General features: G+C 40.8%; 1 protein-coding gene across 1 annotated transcript in view; it reads left to right on the forward strand.

Moving 5' to 3' along the window:
- Nucleotides 1–971: 971 nt before the first annotated feature.
- The window catches only part of AIG1 (androgen induced 1), a 123462-nt gene continuing 105345 nt past the window's right edge, over nucleotides 972–19088 (forward strand). The window contains exon 1 of the mRNA XM_030945455.1: nucleotides 972–1283. Coding sequence (XP_030801315.1) covers nucleotides 1143–1283 — 141 coding nt within the window. The 5' untranslated portion in view covers nucleotides 972–1142. The remainder of the gene's footprint in view (nucleotides 1284–19088) is intronic.

Here is a 19088-nt window from a genome sequence, read left to right on the forward strand (position 1 = left end):
CAGATGGTTCTCAAACATCTCCAGTCAGGGAGACTCTACAACCTCTCTGGCAACCTATTCCAGGGCACAGTCACTCACAAGTAAAGAAGCTCTTCCTCATATTCAGGTGGAACTTCCTGCACGTCAGTTTCTGTCTGTTGCCTCTTTTCTTACTGCCGGGCACCACTGCGCAGAGCCCGAATACATCCTCTTGACACACTCCCTTAAGATACTCCCCGACATTGATGAGGTTCCCTCTCAGTCATCACTTCTTGAGGCTGAACAGGCCCAGCTCCCTGAGCCTTTCCAGACATGCTCCAGACCCTTGGTATGATGTCCCGGGCATCATGCCTTACAATGCTGGTACTTCATTTCAACCCAGGGATCAGGAGGCTCCCATTTCCCAGGCTTGTAGGCACTGGAGAGCCCACTACTCCAGCAAACGTCTGCGTGGGATGAGCGGAAACCTGAAGGTTCCTCAGGAACACAGAGGGCAAAACAAATGCGCGGCGGGCCGCTGTGCGAACGCACGATGGGTACGGACACAAGTGGGGTATGGACACACGAAGCGCAGCCCTGGACCGCCAGGCAGGGCGCTCGGCCAGAGCCGCACCCCCTCCGCGGCCTCTCCCGGGCGTCCCCGGCCGCGCTCCCGCTCATTGGCAGCGCGGGCCGCGGGGGGGCCGCCCGGCCCGGGGCACACACGAGCCGGAGCGTTGCTCCGAGCCAGGCAGTCATAGCCCGTAACTGCTGAGTCATTGTAGCTCCCGCTTGAAAACCGGCGGGCAGCCGGGTTCTGCGATTAACTCGTGCTCACACCGGCGTCCCTCCCCTCCCTCGGGAACGGCCCGGCCTCCTCCGGCCCGGCCAGGACGCGGAGCTGAGGCACGGGAGCGCGCCGAGCCCGCCCGCCCGCCCGGCTGCCGCCGCCGCCGGGCCCTGCGCCCCCTGCCCCGCGCTGCCGCCGCAGCCGCCGCTGCCGCCGCACCGCGCGGGCCCTGCGCTCCGCCCCGGTCGGGCCGCGGGGGCGCTCGGAGTCCCGCCCGCACGGCGCGCACACACAAACAGGGATACTCGCATACACACCGGGACACACGGACACACACACGCGGGGCACTGGGACACGGACACAGGCACACGGAGGCGCACCCCACGCCGCAAACATGGCGCTGGTGCCCTGCCAGGTGCTGCGCGCCGCCATCCTCCTGTCCTATTGCTCCATCCTGTGCAATTACAAGGCCATTGACATGCCCGCGCATCAGACCTATGGAGGCAGCTGGAAATTTCTGACCTTCATAGACCTGGTAAGTGCCCCCGGCGGCGGCCGTGGCCCTGCCCCCTCCCTCGGGCTGCCCGTGGAGCGGCCGCGGCCCGGGTGCACCGCGGCCCCCGGCGCTCGACGGCTTCGCCATGCGGTGACCTTAAAGCGGGGCGGCGACATGTTGGGGCTGCAGGGCCGGCCGTGAGAGGGGCCAGCTGGACTCCGCGGAGCCGGGTGGTTTGAACGGAGACGGGCACGGACAAAGCCGAGCGGCTGCTGCCTATAAGCGGCCGTGGGGAGGGTGCGCCTGACGGCCTGCCACCCGAACCAGTGCTGCTGATGTTTCCCCTTTTCTAATGGCCGACAGTGAACACCAGAACCTGCTGGCCCAGCATCTGGCTCCCGTGTGCTGTCAAAATAAAATATATGTCTTGCTCCTTTTGGCCCTTCTGAGGAATCCATCCGTGACAGGTGCAAGTGTATCAGTGATGCAAAAAGAGCCAGGCAACTCCAACTTGCCAGATCCAGTTAGTTTTGGTTGCAAATCCATAAACGAGTGTATGAAATAAAAGACATGTCATTTCATCATATTTCTTCATAAGGGTCCAGATCTGCTAGAGTCACCAGCATGCTGGCCTGCTGGAGAACACCAGGTGCTAGTCAGGGCTATTTTTAATCTGAGCTTCCTTAGGAGTGCCGCCCCCACAACAAGTGTTCCCTTAGTGCAGGTGGGAGGAGAGGGGGCGGGAGGAAGAGAGGAGATGGGAGGAGAAACTTCGTTTCTGGTTCAGAAATATGATAGCCAACTTACCCCTAGTACCTAGATCAAAATACTTTTTTTCCTCAGTAACCACGGTGTAACTAGGTGAGAAATTTTGCTGTTCCAACTCACCGAAAGGTCCCAAAATGCAAGTATTTCAGTGCCTCCCAGCGATAACACCTCTCAGAACTTCATTGTAGATTCACAAGTACTGCTGCTGTTGCCTACATGCATGTTAGTGACTCTATAGGTTGAGTCTGTGGGCTTGGAGACCAAAGACTCAAACACTCATGGCCAAGAAGGTCAAGTGTGCAAATTTCTGTATCAAGATTAAGTTAAGGTTCACTGAGGTCTGTATTTTATTTGCAGAGAAGAAGCATCTACTGTATTTTTCACTTAGCCAGGATAATTTTTTTTGCAGGTGCAAGAATTTGCTGGAGCTCTGAGGTTCCACAGCAGTAACTAGTACTTTTGCTGCAACTCTAAATTAGTGTCTTAAGGCTTGATGTTTCTCTGGAGGACAAACTAGAATCTATGTTTTTTACCTTTTGTGTTGCTGAACAGTACTGTCTGTAATATTGGTTAATAGAAGTTAAAGTAAAATCCCAGTAAGTTAGGGGGGTAGCTGTTGAATTCAGTGATAATTGAACTGGAAGTGAACCAGCCAAAGCGAAAAGCTGATAATCTCTTTTGAGTCTCCTTCACCTTTTTCTCTTTTCTCCTAGCCCTGACAGTTGCTTGAGGACTAAGTCAACCAGGGCTGTCATGTAGTGAAAATTTAACTGTAAATGATAGTCATCATTTGCCAAAAATTATAGCCTTGTCAATGGCATGTTCACGTGGGCTTTTCCATCAAAGCATGTACATGGTCCAGGCTACTTCGGTCGGGGCTCAAAAGGTCATGGTAAATATGTAGTGCTTTCTAAAATAGCTAGAATAGTTGTCAACTGCGGCTAGTTATTTCTGTCCTTTAGCTAATAGTTGTCATGTGTTTCTCATAGTCAAGCCCAGTAGTTGAGGAAAGATTTAGCTATTTCTTACAGTGTTTAGTCCTTCAAAATAACACACAATTCAGTGACTCTAATGCCTTTCTCTGTGACTAGCCAGCATGCAGAGCTCTCCACTTGCTGATGATACGCCTTTGTGTCCAAATGGCCCTGCCAGTATCTTACGTGAGCAATTGTATCTTTCTGTTCCCTGGGACAGCTAGGAGATTTGAAAAAACAAAACCAGTTAGATTCTTGAGGAGGGTACCAGGAGGCATTGTTAGAGGATGTTAGGCACATTTCCAAAATCCTGTATCTTGACTAAGTCTTGAAAAGCTCTTCCATAAGTTTCAGTTTGCTCAGCCATGTGCACTGTTCCTGTGTCAGTCACTTTCAAAGGCTGTCTAGACAAAATATCATCAATGCCAGAGTCTTGGCAGACGTGTGTTCTTGCTACAGATTGTACCTCCACAAACAGAGATTTCATCTTTGACATCACAGAAGCACGTAGAAGTTCTTTCTGCTTCCAAAAACTGCTACCAGTTTTTGAGAAAAGTCAGTTTATTACTTTAATCTGAAAAGTAATTTGGAATTTTTTCTTTCTGTCCATTTGCAAAGGGATGTTCGTTCCAGTCTCAGCATCCATAAATCTCTTGGAGTCTTAAGTAGCCAGTTTTGTAGAGGGGCTGTGAGAAGTTATTTACAATTATCAGCAGGTATTATACTTTTGAACTGAATTATGAAAATCTGGTAGTTTGGACTCTAAAACATGGGGCAGTAAAACATTATAAGTGTATGCAGTGGTTTGAACAGTAGACTTTGAGCCCTCACACTGTTCACGGAAGTTGAGCATTAAGAGGAAGTTTTTAAATACAAATGTAATGTCCATGTCGATCCAAAGTATTTTGGATGTTCATATCTAAGCAGTGTTTTGGATACCAATGTTCATCCCTAATCTCTTCTGTCTTTGAATTAGGAAAGAAAACAAGTGCAACCAATGAATTTTAACTGCTGTGATTCTTGTGACTTACTATTTTTTTTTGCAGTTGCAAATCTGGTGGCAACATTCCCTAAAACACCTGTGACAGTGGAGTATTTTTCTGGTTTATGAAGCAATGCACAGGCATATGTTTTGACATTACATTCAAGATGCTCCTGACTGTTGCTACTAACAGTAATATCTCCACTTCACCCTTTCTTCTTCATATATAGAGGTGGTAGATACTTACCCTGCTTTTTGAAAAGGTGGTAAAGATACCTGCCTAGTACTTATGTATTCCAAAGCCCACCCAGAAAAGACCGCAGTGTCTTCTTTGTCACGTATAGAGTGGAAAATCAAGGTATGAAGAGGTAAAGAGTTGCTGCAAAAAGCAGTTGGTGGACCCAGCAGATGGAATTATGAAACTGAATATTCAGGCTAGTTCAAAACTACGTGTTGCTTTCATTTAAACTCAAAACATAAACTAAGCCCTGAGGTTAGTTCCTGTGAAAATAGCAAAGAATTGGATTCAGATGGGATATTTAAAGAAATGGGCCTAAAATTTCTTGTATAGCTGCCTTTGTTTAACTCAGATTCACGATTTTGTGCTTTAATAGTAGAATGCTGCAGGACATCACTGTCCTGTGCTGCACCCCATAAATACATTGTTGAGCCTCATAGCTGAAATTTAAGTTAGACTGGAAATGATGCCAGCAAATATGATTCTTTGCAACAAGTTTGTCATCTTATATAAATCCCTCAGAAATTTTCCTTACGCAGTTCTGTAGGTACTTGAAGTAGCTGGATTAAAGATAATAGTACTTGATCATCCTGCATACACTGCAATCACACACTTGCCTTTATAAATACACATTTGTTGAGGAATCCATTGCACCCCCTCGTTTAAAAGTTGCTATTGCATTTTATTCATCAGTTTCTCTTGGATCTCTTACTTTTGTTGGGAGAGGAGGCAAAATTAAATAGAATTTGTCTTCTGGAATGAAGTGGAGAGCCTGTGGGGGCCAAAAGAAGACCAAATCTACTTTATGTGTTTGGGTGTGTGTAATAATTAGCAGAAAAGTAACTTAGAGATGTAAGTATGTACCTCCTTAGTAAGGGATGTGCTGGTCTAAATAGCTTCTAGTTTTCATTGTGCAGTTTTTTTCTTATTCCTCAAAAAAAGCAGAGTAAACCAAGATACAAGTGCACATATATTAACAAATTTCTGTTTTTTTGGTTTTGTATTTTATAATCTTAAGGTCTCCCTGATAGGCAGCACAGGATAGTTACAGAGACAGAAAGCAAGGCCAGATTTTTGGAAGCAGTCTCAAGTGTGATGTTTTATGATTAACATCATAAAATTAATAGTCCCATTTTGAATATCAGAATGTTAACCTGGGTATTCCTATGACTTGATTCAGCGCAGCGAAAGCTAGAGAGGAACAGATTTTGCTCATATATAAATCTGCCTGAGTTATACATTTATTATTCTCTTGAAAGAAATAGCAGGATGTCTGTGTGAACTTTTTATATGTTGCCGGCAGATTGAGTTCTACAAAAAATAGGTATGTGCTCTGTTCCGAGCACACATTTTTTTGCCAGTAAATGCTGTTTGTTTTTTTTTTTTTTCAGAAAACACCTTTAGATTTAGTTTCATTAAGTCCAAATAAGTGATTAGAACTTACATCCTTGTCTCTGAAAACTTTCAGAGGACCTTGTTATCAACGGGACTAGAAATTTGAGTTATTAGACTTAGAATTTATTTAATTAGTGTATTAGTTATTAAGTTGTATGAGATACAGTTACTGGACAACAAAAAAAGATATTAGTTTAGCAAAATGCAGCTACAAATTTTGGTGATATCTGCCCAATTTGGATTTAGTGGAGCTGATAAGAAATAAAACGACCAGAAAATACTAGAGGCCAATAGTTTCAGAATTAAGGAATAATTAACAGTACCATTGGTGTATTATTTGAAATTGAGTGTTTCATTGCTAACTGTATGGGTTACACTTGCCACAAGCAGAGGACAAAAGTGAAAACACATTCCACACTCTATGGAATATAACTGTGACTCTTTTACAGGATTTCCCTTAGTAAAATAAATTTCCCCTTATGATTTCCTTTTTCATCATCTGTAAAGTTAGCCTGATATGCAAGTGTTTTATGGCTTTTGAGTGAAAACATTCCAGAAGTGTAAAATATTACTATGCATTATTCCCAGTAGTCATTAACCATCATATCTAAATACCTCTGTGGTGTTACAGATAATACAGTCAATGGAGAATTTATCAGTTTACATAAAAAGGATTGTTTTTTAAGGAATAACAAGATGAGGTTTCTTAATGATAATTAAGGTATTTCAGAGAAAGGGTAACAATGTATGTAGAAGAGCCTTTTAAGTATTTCAGAGCTACTTTTTTCACTCTTGGGCTGTAAACATGTCTGGGGAAGAGTAATGTATGGTTCTATGATGCGGTAATAAAAATGTAATAGTGTCACCCTTCTTTATTCATAGATCTGTGTTTTCCATTTGTGCTGGTAGCACTATTACAAATTGAGTGGAATTCGAGCACTACATTGAAGTGTTCCATTTTCACATTGCATTAGTCTACCTTTACTTTACAATTGTACTTAAGTATGATGTACATTTAATTTGGGAATTTTCAGGGAAGTTATGGCTATCTTGACTATTTGTGTTGGCAGTAGGGTTGGCAGCGTAAAGCAGGTGAATGGAAGAAAGGAAAAACTGGGATCACTTTCCATGATGATAGATTTAACGAATGTCAGTAATATTATTTTAGAACTTGGAGTAGGTAAGTGATATGCAGCATTGCTGTGTTTTGAACCAGTGTACAGTCTGTAGAGTTTTGCCAGAAGAGTTTCAAATCATGACAACTTCAAGAAGTTGGTTTAGTAATCTTTCAGTTGCCCTTTGAAAAGCATCCTATTTACTTAAGTTGTATAACAGCTGAACTGTTTTCTTTAAAATTTTATTACAGTGATAAGGATAATTCAGATAATCTTATATGCCTTCATATGGCAAAATTGTTTTAAGCAATTAGGTTAAACAAGGACAACATATCTAGTGTTCTATGTTAGTGTTCTTTGCTGAAGTCATTTGGGTTCTGAGCTGTCCTAATCCATTGTGAATATAAGTATTTAAAAATTATTTGATCAATGTATATTTGACCTTATATTTGTGTTATGTTAATGCAGCCATGTAAGTTTGTACAAGAAATAGATTCTGGAAGATTGACCTTCTTAAGCTGTAGTAAAGATCTATATAACCTATCAAATAATATTCTTAACTAATATAGGAAATTACTAACTTGGTGTTCTAAATTAAATATATTTGTAATAAAAATCAAATAACACTTGATTCTTTGCAGTTACCTGAACCTTAGGATGTACAAGGATTTGTAGGGTAGATTGCCATGTGGGTAGTCCTTAGGCTGAAAAAGAATATGTAGTAATATGCCACTGTACAACAAATCTGAAGTTGACCTATAGTAAAGAAAAAGCCTTTATGAAATTAAAAAACCTTCACATTCCACAGATATAAGTTTGAAGATTTGAATAAAGTAAAACGATTGAATTTAATAAAGAAAAATAGGCAATTCTGCAGTTTGTTGAGCACAACATATGAGATTCATTATGAAGGATTATGCTGAGTGTGTATTTACCTGAAAAAAACAATTAAAAAAATCTTAGATTCCTTCCATTAGGTGAAGTATTTTCTATGTTGTAACCTTCCATATCTAATAATAGGTTTTGTGAGGGCCTGCATATCCTAATGCAATATGTAGAAAACATTTTTCCAATTGTGCTACTTTAATATTGTTTCTGATGTTGGGAGGAGCTCATTGTGAGTGGAGAATTTCTTTTCATTTGGAGTTCTAATTGCTAATGCAATTCCAGACAGTAAATGTAAAAGAGATCACCACCAGTGTCAGGTTAATGTGCTTTCCGCAGAATTCAAGAGTGAAATAAATATTGGTGTATAAGAAAGTTCACATTGGATATTTCTGTATTTGAAATAAAAGGGGTGTTATTGCTTGCAAAACATTCATGCAAAACATCAAACTCCTTTCAGTGTAGGTTTTTGGGATTTTTTAGGTATTTGAATATGAGGCCTAGTCTTCTCATCTTGGTGTTCACTATATGTATGTATATATGGATAAATATGGCATATAAGGTAGAAACAAAATTGACAACTGAATTATTTTGTAGACCAACTCTTTGAATGAGTGAATATGAAAAGCTTTCATCCTTCCAATGAAAGCTTTTTCAAATTTTGCCTTATTTGCCAGCATTTATTTGTATAATTACATTTTCCCTGTACTGTATTTTCCAAGGCTCTGAATTTGTTATTAGTCTTCAAAGCTTTGCAGGCTTTGTTCCATTACTCTTACTATGTATAATGCAAGGTTTTTTCAACTCAGCATAGTTAAATATGCTACCACTGAAAAAGCTGTGTTTAACTTTAGTGGATGGAAAACTTAACCCAACTCTGAAGAAAAAAGAAATCTGTTGGAAGTAAAACTTCCAGACTTTTCAGACAGGAAGAAACTCTAAGTTAAAATTTATAAGTATGTGTTGGTAAGACTTAAAAACAAGCCCCTCTCCCAATTAGAACTGTGATTAAGTTTTGGGTTTGTTTTTTTTTTAATACTGCAAAATTGCTTTTATGTTGCATGTTTTAGGGATTCTGTTGGTTGAAAACAGCCTAAGCTTATGTGAAATGCTAGGGGAAAATAAGAACCTGATTTTCATTTGTATGAAGGCTTCTTCTGGCAATGTAGCTAAATCCCAATTTTCCCTTGAGAGTTTCAAAGTACCATTTGAATGCCTCTAGTTGTATTCCCTGAACATCCTGTCTTGCCACTGCCCATACAAGCATTCCGTTTACAGTAGGTTTTCCAAACAAATATGCCAAAAGATGAAGTTGTATAATAATTTCCACTTTAATCTGTTTGTAGCTGACATGGTTCAGGTATTTTTGCTGCAGTTGTCTGCCAGGTTAGTTGTTTTAAAGTGCATGAGGACTCTACAGTGTAGCTTAAAACAAAACTAGTGCTGCTGCATTTTTCCTAGCTGAATATTTGATGTCCTGGTAAAGTAGAATAGAATGTACAGGAGAGCAGGATGTAAAATCCCTCACTAATTTCTTTCCTTACTTGTAAAGCAATACACAAGGGGTAGTGGGTTTTTGCAATTAATTGGTCCAACTGAAACAATTTAAGAGGCTGAATCTTAACTCTACAAATGCTGCTAGACTCTTCAGACTGCTTGTGCAGGGAGGGACCTAGCTGAGAAATTAAATTTTAATCTATTAGGGATTGATTGGCTCATTTTTGGTTTCAGGCAGTGCTGTCTGTATTTGTATATTTTTTTAAACCTAAGGGGTTTGTGTACCTGAGGGTAAATTTACTTTTTTCTTCTCTATATTTGTGTATATTTTATAATGTGTCTTGAAGCCTTCTGGTCCTGACAGCACATAAGTAATAAATCGTTATTTATTATTATTGCTAATATTATTAGAATTCAGCACGAGTGGGAGTTCCACATGCAAAGTACAGGTGGCATATGTTCCTAAATGTACTTGATCAGATGCAAAAGGAAGAAAAAGAAGCTGCTGACTTGAACTGCTGCTATATGAATTGGTGAAATGCAAGAATACAAAAAGGATTTTCTCCCTGCGAGGTGCTTAACAAGCGCATGCCTGTGAAAGGGGTGGAAGCATTTCAGACAGCTGATGTTGGGACAAGTGGCTGATCCTGAGGCATGGCAGTGGGGCCCTTGCCCATAGGGAAGACACAAGTTGTTTATGGCCAGTGCTTGTGCAGGCTCAGCTGCGTAAAGAAAGGAAGTAGGGAAGTGAGGGAGAAAAGGAATCGGACATGACAGCACTTTGTACCTGGGGCGCGTAGGTGACAGAGTGCACCATGCCGACCAGTCCTGTGTTGTGACAAACCAGAGTTAGGTATTTGACTGCTGGCTGTGAGGACAAAGTGAGGGAAAGCAAAGGGTGGATATGCAGGGTGGCTGGTATTTCTTGGCTATACCAGCATGTGTTAGCTCCCTCAGACTTCCCTCCTTTCCTTTTCCTGTCTGTCATTTCTTCCTCCCACACTCCCACACAGCCCCCATGGCTGGGGGCACTGGTGCCGCAGCAGCGCTTCTCTGTGCATACGTTTGGCTTAGCAAGCTGTGCTCAGCACAGGGGGCTTGCAAAGCTTGTCCCTAGCTAGAAGCCATATGCACTGACAGATGCAGAGGTCCTTATTTGCTGTTCACTTAAGCTTACAAACAAATAGAGACTCCATGCTGTGAAAACTTTCTTAACCTGGGTTTACTTGTTCTATCTATGTTCCAGGGACTGTGCAGTAGACACAATTGTCTGCATTCCAGTAGGTCCCAGGAAGTGAGTCCCAAGAATGCGTGAGTCACAGTGGAAACCTCTGCTGTGTGGAACTGCATGGCACTGTACTTTTAAACTGGACATTCAGGAGGCTGGAAGGGATTTGGTGTGTTCAGGTGTGAATACACATCTTCGTGTACATTTGATATAATAGTTATTTACCTATGCTGCGCATAATTTGAAAATACCAAACTGTCATAAGAGCTACTCTGTTCCATAGCCTGTCCATATGCTGTGTACATCTCAGGGTAAATTGGTCTACTACTACTGAAGTCAGTTTAGGTAACCAATTAATGAACAATCAGTCAAAGATTACAGCGGTTCAAGATGCTGTTCAAGTTTTTCAGTTTCGACTGTAGAGGACAGGAGAGAGCAGACAGCTTTTGGATTAGCTGTCTCATGACCTACCGTGGCTAGAAAGGGATATTCCTGCATTTATTAAGGAGCTAATGATCATTCTAATATATTATTATAGAAGATTAGTGTTCAAATCTCTTTGCCTGTATAATTTCAGAAGCTAGACATCTCTGGTTTTCCACAGATTGTATTCTCTGCTTTTAAGTTATATGTCATTTCAGGCTAAGTTTTATTTCCTTTTTGTCATGGTTTGAGGCAGAAGCTACTTACAATTATTACCAAAATACTTCAAAGCTGTTTTGCTCCCTATTAATTACAAGGCTGAGTTCAAATGATGAGATGTGTTTTATGACAATGCATTTTAGAAAAGCGTGGAGGGGCCTCTTGTTACTTTGAGGATTTGGACCAGTGGGATCTGAACTTCTTGATTTTAAAATTCAACCTGCAACATAAAAGCAAAATATGAATGTTCTTGAAGGTGTGCAAGGGATGACTCTTTTCATCCACTGCTGGCTTTGTCAGTGAAAGTGCTGTCCCTTTGACCTGATCCATTTGTGCCCTTTATCACCCAGTCAGGCTCCTCAGTTACAAGTTGCTGTCAGCTATCAGTATATTTTCTGCCTTTTTTTTTCTTACAGGAATCCCCCTATCCGATATCTCTTCCCCTGTTCTAGTATCTTCTAACCCAGCAGTCTTTCTTGATCTTTCAGCTCTGCGTTGCTGTTCCAGTTACACTCCCAGTGCTCTTCCAGAAGCCTGTGTTTTCCTGTCAAGTGCTGCTTTTCTTACCCCACGTACTCCTTACACTCCTTCCCGACCATTCACACATACTGTCTTTCTTCCCAGTGCATTCATTCTCATATATTCTGTGTTCTCACCCTGTCCTTCCCAAATACCAGACCTACTCAATGTCATTCATTCTCTTGTGTTTTTAAAGCACCTTGTATAGACCCAAACCAATAAAAAATAAGCCATCTTCCATTAGAAGAACTTGATCTTGCTGTGGTGTGGCCTTAAATAAACCAGTTTGGAAATTATGCTGTTACATAAGACTCTTAGCTTTGCTTTCTGTTTTTGAACAAGTTTTTAAGCATCCTGGTTACAGGAAAAAAAGCCTGTAAGTGTTAAGCATAATGGATCATGATCCTAATGTTTATTATAGTGTTAAAATCTTGTCATTTCTTGGTAGTCTGCCATTCAATTTTTTTATGATAAAATTTCCAATTCAGAAGCAGGTCCTTGATAAAAACCGACATTTAACATGAAAAATCAAAATTATGTACAGAATCGGCAATCGGTATTTATTCCGACATTTTCCATCTTTGTTTTTTGTAATGTACTTGTTTTAAATGGGATGCCAAAATTATTTAAATTGTATTTTATATTTCCTAATAAGAAAACATGTCTTTTAACAATCATCGTGAGGTTTGAAATCTACTACTTTCAGTGAAATGAACAAAAAGAGCAAAAATGTTTTTGAACATTGGTTAGCTTTTCAGCTGTTAATAGAAGCAGCTTCTTTTTTTTTTTTTTCATGTGAACATATACAAGTACTTATACCTTGTTTGTAGGTGCAAATTTTGGCTGTATGCAGACACACCTGGTGCAATTTAGGAGTAAGGAAAGAGAGAAATATACATTTCACAGTGGCAACTTTCTCTTCAAACCCACATGAAAACATACTCATTTTTGTCTGGGGTTACCAGATAGAGATGAGCCTACCATGGCTCCACTCCCCCATTTCCCAGAATAAGCAAGGCTGAACACATGCCCAGTGGACACATACAAAGACATATAAAATCAGGTTGCCTCTAATCCAGGTCAATACAAATAAAATTCTGATTGAACTAGGTGTTTTAGAGTCAATATCTTTTAAGATATGTCAGCCAGGATGTCAAGTGATGTTTGGAACAAGGAATGCTCAACATATGACCCCCCTAGAGTCTGTGTCCTGCCTGCTTAGCCTTCCCGGCTGAACGCAGGGCTGGGCTGCAGTCAGGGTGCTGTGTTCTGATGGGAGCACTTTGGTCTCGATGTCACTTCTGTCAGAGAGTTCAGCCCTAGCACAGGGCCCACCTGTGTGTGGCACATCCCTGGAACCAGTGTTCACAACTGCCTTGTGATACAATGTCCCAGGACATCAGTGCATCTCGCAAGGGTCCAGATCTACAGGCATATTTTGATATTACTTCCAACAGCTAATGGAAAGGTAACAAAGATCTTGAACTACAGGGGTACTTTGGTGTTAATTTTTACAGCTGATGGGAAGGTATTCTCTCTGTATTATTCACATGGGTTCTGCGTAGTTTGCACTGGAGTTGAGGTCAGACTCCCAGTTCTGGGAGATACAAAGCATCCACATATGCATGTGACTTAGAAATATGTGATTTTTCAGCACATTGTAAGATAAGACATAAAATATTGAAGGAAGCTTTTTTCTGGTTTGTTTTTTTTTTAATGCCACTTCTGGTGTGATTGTAAATTTAGAAATTACGATTTTGTTCCAGAAGGGAAGGAAAAAATCAATCTCATAATTTCTTGTGAGGAAAAAGATTTAGAAAAAGTATTTCAAAATCATGGTTTCAGAGCAGTTGAACTGATCAAGTGAAAACAAGACATTTGATTGTCTTCATTAAAATACTTGGACAAAACAAGGTTAGAAAGGAATCAGCCAGTGCAGTGAGAAACTGTTATTCAGAAATATTTTGTCAGTGGTATTAATTGAAAATGTGTTAAATTTCCTTCTAGCACAGGACAGATCAATGTCACAAGAGTACTATAACACTGAAAGTTGTGACTTAGTCATAAATATTACCTTATTTCATGGGAACTGTACCTGTGGTGTGTGGAATAGTTAATGCAAACTTAAATTTGAAAGTGAGAGTCAGAAGAGTGTGATAAATCCAAGCCCAGAAAATAACAACTGCTTAACCTTTTTCTTTTTATCTTTTATTTATTATTTTTTAACTATGTACAACCTGATTACAAGAATTAGTAAGTATTTTGAAGACAAAACCAAAAAATAATGATATGGTACAAGTTCTCTTCTGGCCAGTCTTGCCCTTGCAGACCTTGTATTTTGCCTGTCCTGTTTCTTGTGCTAAGTGAATGTGACCAAACAGTATTTGCTAGACAAAGAACTGTAGTGATGGAGGCAAACATGTTTTATGAGATACTTACTTGCATGGTGTGCCTGTATCTCAGTGGTGTATTTTCAGACAAGGTCTCTTTGGGCTGTGGTATAGACAGCCTTGAGCGCTCATTCTGAATCACACCAGTGTCTTCGTGCTGGTCTCGAGTGTATATATCTTGTGTGAGAGAAGACATATCCTTGATACTCAGAATTCCCTAGAGTAAACTGACCTTTTTAAAGAACTCTTTCTAAGCCAGGTAGATGGAGGTTCAGCATTCTGAATCAGACCTGGAACAGACCCATCTTTTATTAATATAATGTCTTCTGATTTACTGCAGGAAGACACTGAAATGATTAAGTGTACCAGCAGTCTGCATAAAATGCCTGGGTTGACCTCTGAAGCACCATGATAAATGTCAAAGAAAAGATTTTAAACCTGTATGATCAGCTTAAGGAAAATTAAGGCCATATCTCAGTTTGTTGGAAATGCTGGTAAAGTAGGAAGACAGGTAATGCCTGCAGAGTGGCAGAAGATCTGGGTCACATCTTTTTCCATAAAATGAATGAGTGTGCTGGGTTGAAAATATCATTCCACTGGAGTTTGCTTTGCAGTTTTTCTCCTTGGTGGTCTTCCCAAAAGAAAGCACAGGTAAATAGTATAAACAGCTAATTGACCATTCTAAATGATCAATCTTGTCTGTTCTCTTTAGAGATGCTTACATGTGTACCATCTCCTTTGTTCTCCTTATTCCAAGAAAGAAGCAGTACACACATAGAGACCTTCCAAAAAAAATTAACATATTCTGATAGCAAGCGTCTTACTAAAATTCCTTTGTAGTGCCATTGTACTTTTTATTACAAGTTCTCAAAGCATTTAAGAAATATTTGCTAACTAAAGCCTCACATCTCTCTGCAGAGAAGTGTGATTTGAACCAAATGCAATCACAGCAGACAAGACACTGAAATTGGTTGGACATATAGTCATTAAAATCCTTTAGGAATTACCTTAGTTGTGTAATCTGTATGTATAACATTGTTAATCTCAGGTGGTTCAGGAGGTGATGTGGGGCAGAGGCTGCCTGCAGATTACCCCTGTTCAGCCTTTGGGTTTTTTTGCAGGGTGGGGCTGGAGGCTATTCAACCTGCACTGCTTGGGCTGTTAAGCATCACCTCCAGTCTGGCCTGTCTCACCTGGTGACTCACTGCTGCTGCTATTCACTAAGATATATGAATGTATGGACATTGCCATTGGGTGTGAATAAACCCAGGTGCTTCCCCCTTGGTGGATCAGGAGCAACCTAAGTTCACTTTGGCCCCACCTTCTTCTGCTGTCCAAGATAAGAACCACAGCCTGGGGTAGCTTTGGCCCTTCTTGGTGTTGCAAGAGGCACTGTTTTCAGCCTGTGCCTACCCAGCCACTGCAGAGCGAGAGGCAGGGTGCATGTTTACATGCTGGATGTAGGCGAGTGCATTTGATGGTACAGGAAGGGTGATCTGAGTACAGGCTGCTGATGAGGGAGGAAGGAAGAGACACAGCTATTTAAATGGTAGAACGTAGGCTGCTGCTGTGGGTGCAGAGTGGGTGATTGCTGCAGCAGCACTTCAAGAGGCATAGCTCCAGCAGGGCAAGTTGACCTTAAGAGAAAAAAAGATGAGGGCTATAGACTGGAGATCTGCCTGTGTGCATGCTGAGTTCAGGACATCCTCAGTCTGCAACAGCTGTTGGGATTATGGACATATTTCTGGACAGAAGGAGGTGTACCTGCACTGTGCACCATATGGGGCATAAATGAAGAATCTCTGGGAAATGTTTAACCTGCTGGGTATATACTGTGAAGTTAATCCCTGTGTGAACAGTAGGTGTTTATGCAGAAGAACCAGGCATTCAGCAGCCTGGACAAGTACCACGAGTCCTCACATGCTGCCTGAAGACAATTTCTAGCTGGAAAGAGGGAAAAATGAATGTAGGGTAGCTCTAACCTACACAGCAAACATGTAGGTTAGCATGGAGGCTTCCACCCACATGACCTACTTGTGGAACAGCTTCTTTTTTGAAATAAACAGCGCAGTATCATCCATGCTGGTTTGAGTAGGACGTGTATTTCTGTTGGCTGGAAGAAAGGAAGGTACAGTTGTCAAGCCCAGATGGAGGCTTTGAAATATGCATGATAGTGGCAGCTGTGTGTGGGAAGAATGAGTTGAAGTGTGTTGAGGAGGAGGAGGCTTGTTTACTGTGCTACTGTCTTCTTGTAGCTGTGGAGTTGAATGAGGAGAGAAATGCGGAATGTGTTTTATGTCTGTGGATTATTGCTTCACTGTGCTGGACAATTTTTCTCTCCTGATATTCATTAATTCTTTGAAAATTCATAAAGGATCAGTGATTTGCAGTGAAAGAGATTGAAAAGACATATCATCCATATTTTGACAGTCCTGGATCCCCATGGATCAAGCCCCTGATTTCCTGAACTGGGCCCTTCTGCCTGAAGGATCCATCTTGCAATGGATCTGGGCTGAGGCAGCTGTGTGCATGCTTTGGGGAGGAATGCATTGCCCTGTCAGCCTTTCTGATCTTGAATTTCGCATGTGCCCTTATTTATTAGTGTATTTCGTAGTCCGTGGTTATGTAAATGGTTAAGCCTCTGTATGACTGGCATTTGGGTGTTGGGGCCGTGTTTTGTTGCTGCTGTAGTTGCTGGTTGGCAGTGATGCTCGGGGGTAGCTGCAGGTGAGTCCTGGCTGAAGGCAGGGGCGTGCAGCTCACCCTCTTCCTCATGGGGAAATAGGGGCCGCTAGGGACAGATTGCTGAGGTCTTCCAGCCAAGCCTTGCCTACGGGTGGCCTGCTGCTTGGTTCCTGGGTGCCTGCCCTTCTCTCCCTGCTTGGAAAGGCAACCTGTGGTGCTGAGCTGGGGCAGCCTGGAAGGAGATCCAGCTTTCGTGGCTGTGGAGTGCATTCCCTGTTTTCAGGACAAAAGGCAATGCCAACCCTAGCCAAAAGGTTTAGTGATTTGTAAGAGAGACTATATCTACTTATGATTATGAAAGAGAGGAAGTTGTGCCATACACAACACAAAGCATTTCATTTATGTAGTGAAGTGGATAGGGTCAAGTTAATTCACAATCTCCTTTGGGTTTTATGTTTTCTTTAGATTTTTTTTACAGCTTTCAGTTATCTCATTAATTAACACTTTTCTGTGGGGAGAATAAGGGTTCATGTTTTTTTCTTTTTCTCACAAGAATATTTTCTAAGCATGTTTTATTATGTATACATTTTTTTGCGTTCCCATCCCAGAGCTTGAAATCAGTATTCTCTGAATAATTCCCAAGTATCTCTTTGAGCTATGTGGCCCAAAAAGCTCTTTGACTAAAAGGAAATGATCTAAAAAGAAAGTCTCAAAATCTAGAGTTTTCTGTTAGAAGAATATTAAGAAGGCATGAACCCTAATTACTTGTAGAATCAGAGAGTCAGTCTTAGTGTCATGTGTTTTAGTTTGTGCTAGTGATTGGTTTGTCCTGTGCTGTCCTAAGGGCCTTTGCTCTTACACTCAGATGAGGGGTATCTACCTCTGCAGAATGACAGTTAATGTAGTGAATGGTTTCCATATACTCCTGATCTTGAGTGTGGCTGCCATTTTAATCTGTAATCATATGACAGTGACTTCCAAATTTTTATCAGTTGAAGGTCTACGTCCCAAGTCATTAATCTGATTTGCTTTAAGCTTACAGCTATCAGACTTCTATTATAAACATCCTTCCTTCCCTCTTCATTTTCTTGTTGGTCTTTGAATAGACTGTGCTTCAGACCTTTGCCATTCATGAGGTATGTCCAAGTATTTTATAAAGAACCATAGCCACAAAAGGAAGCAACATTGGTATTTATCCTTACTATGACTTCTCCACAACTTTAGTTTTCTCACCTCAACTGTGACATGGACAACCATGTAAAGAGCCAAAGTTAGAGGTCATCAAATATTTCATGCGGACAGTTCTCAAGAAATTTTATAAGTCTCTAAAATCCAGTTTTCTTGAAGTCATGAAAGGCACTGAATTGATCAAAGTGTAGAACCATCAAAAAGTGAAATTTACAAGTGTTTGTGTTGGACAAACACAACGTCTTCACAACACTTCAAACAGAAGATGCTGCTGCAAATGGAGTGTGAAAAAAATTATCTGCTTAATTAGTAGTAAACAATCATGGCAGCAAAAGGATTTTAGGTTTTTATATTCTCTTAATCATAGTCCAGATCTGCTTCTAGCAATTTTATTTGAAAATTAGGCTTGTTTTATTATTTTTCTACTCTTTTCCAAATGAGGATGTAACTTTTTTACTGCTAGAATTTCTTTGCATTCTTCATCCAGTTTTAAGGCCTCTAGTTTGCACCTTGTGTTGCCATGTACGCCTTAGCAATACAAGTACGCATCATTATCATCTGGTAGTACTTGCATCTTGTCTTTAGTTTGTAGGTAAACATAGAGAAAATGGAAAGTTCAAGACATAGCCTTTATCCAGAGTCAGTCTAATTTTTTTTCTTCCATGAAGCAGACACCATTTAGAAATACCTGTTTAATGTGGTAAGCAGGCAAACTGAAGCACTTATTTAAATTTTTGAGCTCCTTGTCAAGGTCTGTAACTGAATTTTTTTTTTCCGTGATAGAATTATGATCTGTGCATTGCTTTATCAGCAAGAGACAGATGTAAGTGGTGTTTATTTAGAAGTGTGCATGTCTATATTTAAGTATGAGCTTTCAAAAGATGTCTGTAGGAGAGGGAGATAATCAAATAGTGAAGAATTTCTGCCAAGGTCAAAAGGATTATTTAATGAGTCTTGGTCAATCAAGAGTTTTGACTGTCTTCTTCCAGAATGTCCTGAGCTATAAGATGTCATCACAGGGAGTAAATTCTCTGGACTTCACTTAATCTATAAAATTGACAATAAAAGTAGCTATTGTTACTTCCCTGGATGATGTGTTCAGGTAAAATATTATTTTCCACAGCTTTGTGCCTTGGGCTATGAATTCTAGTAGGTTTCCTTATCAGTTTAAAGTCCTACCTGTAAATGTTAAATGGTTGTAGAGACTCTTCTGAAATACTAGCTGTAATTCTTCACAGTTTCTTCAAATAAATCAGTAATACAGTATTTTTTAGTACATTAGCAAATATTTGTTGCCTTAATATGTAGGATATTTTATCAAATGTTCTGAACATCAAG

The sequence above is a fragment of the Camarhynchus parvulus genome, chromosome 3, assembly GCF_901933205.1.
Source record: "Camarhynchus parvulus chromosome 3, STF_HiC, whole genome shotgun sequence".
Lineage (NCBI taxonomy): Eukaryota > Metazoa > Chordata > Aves > Passeriformes > Thraupidae > Camarhynchus > Camarhynchus parvulus.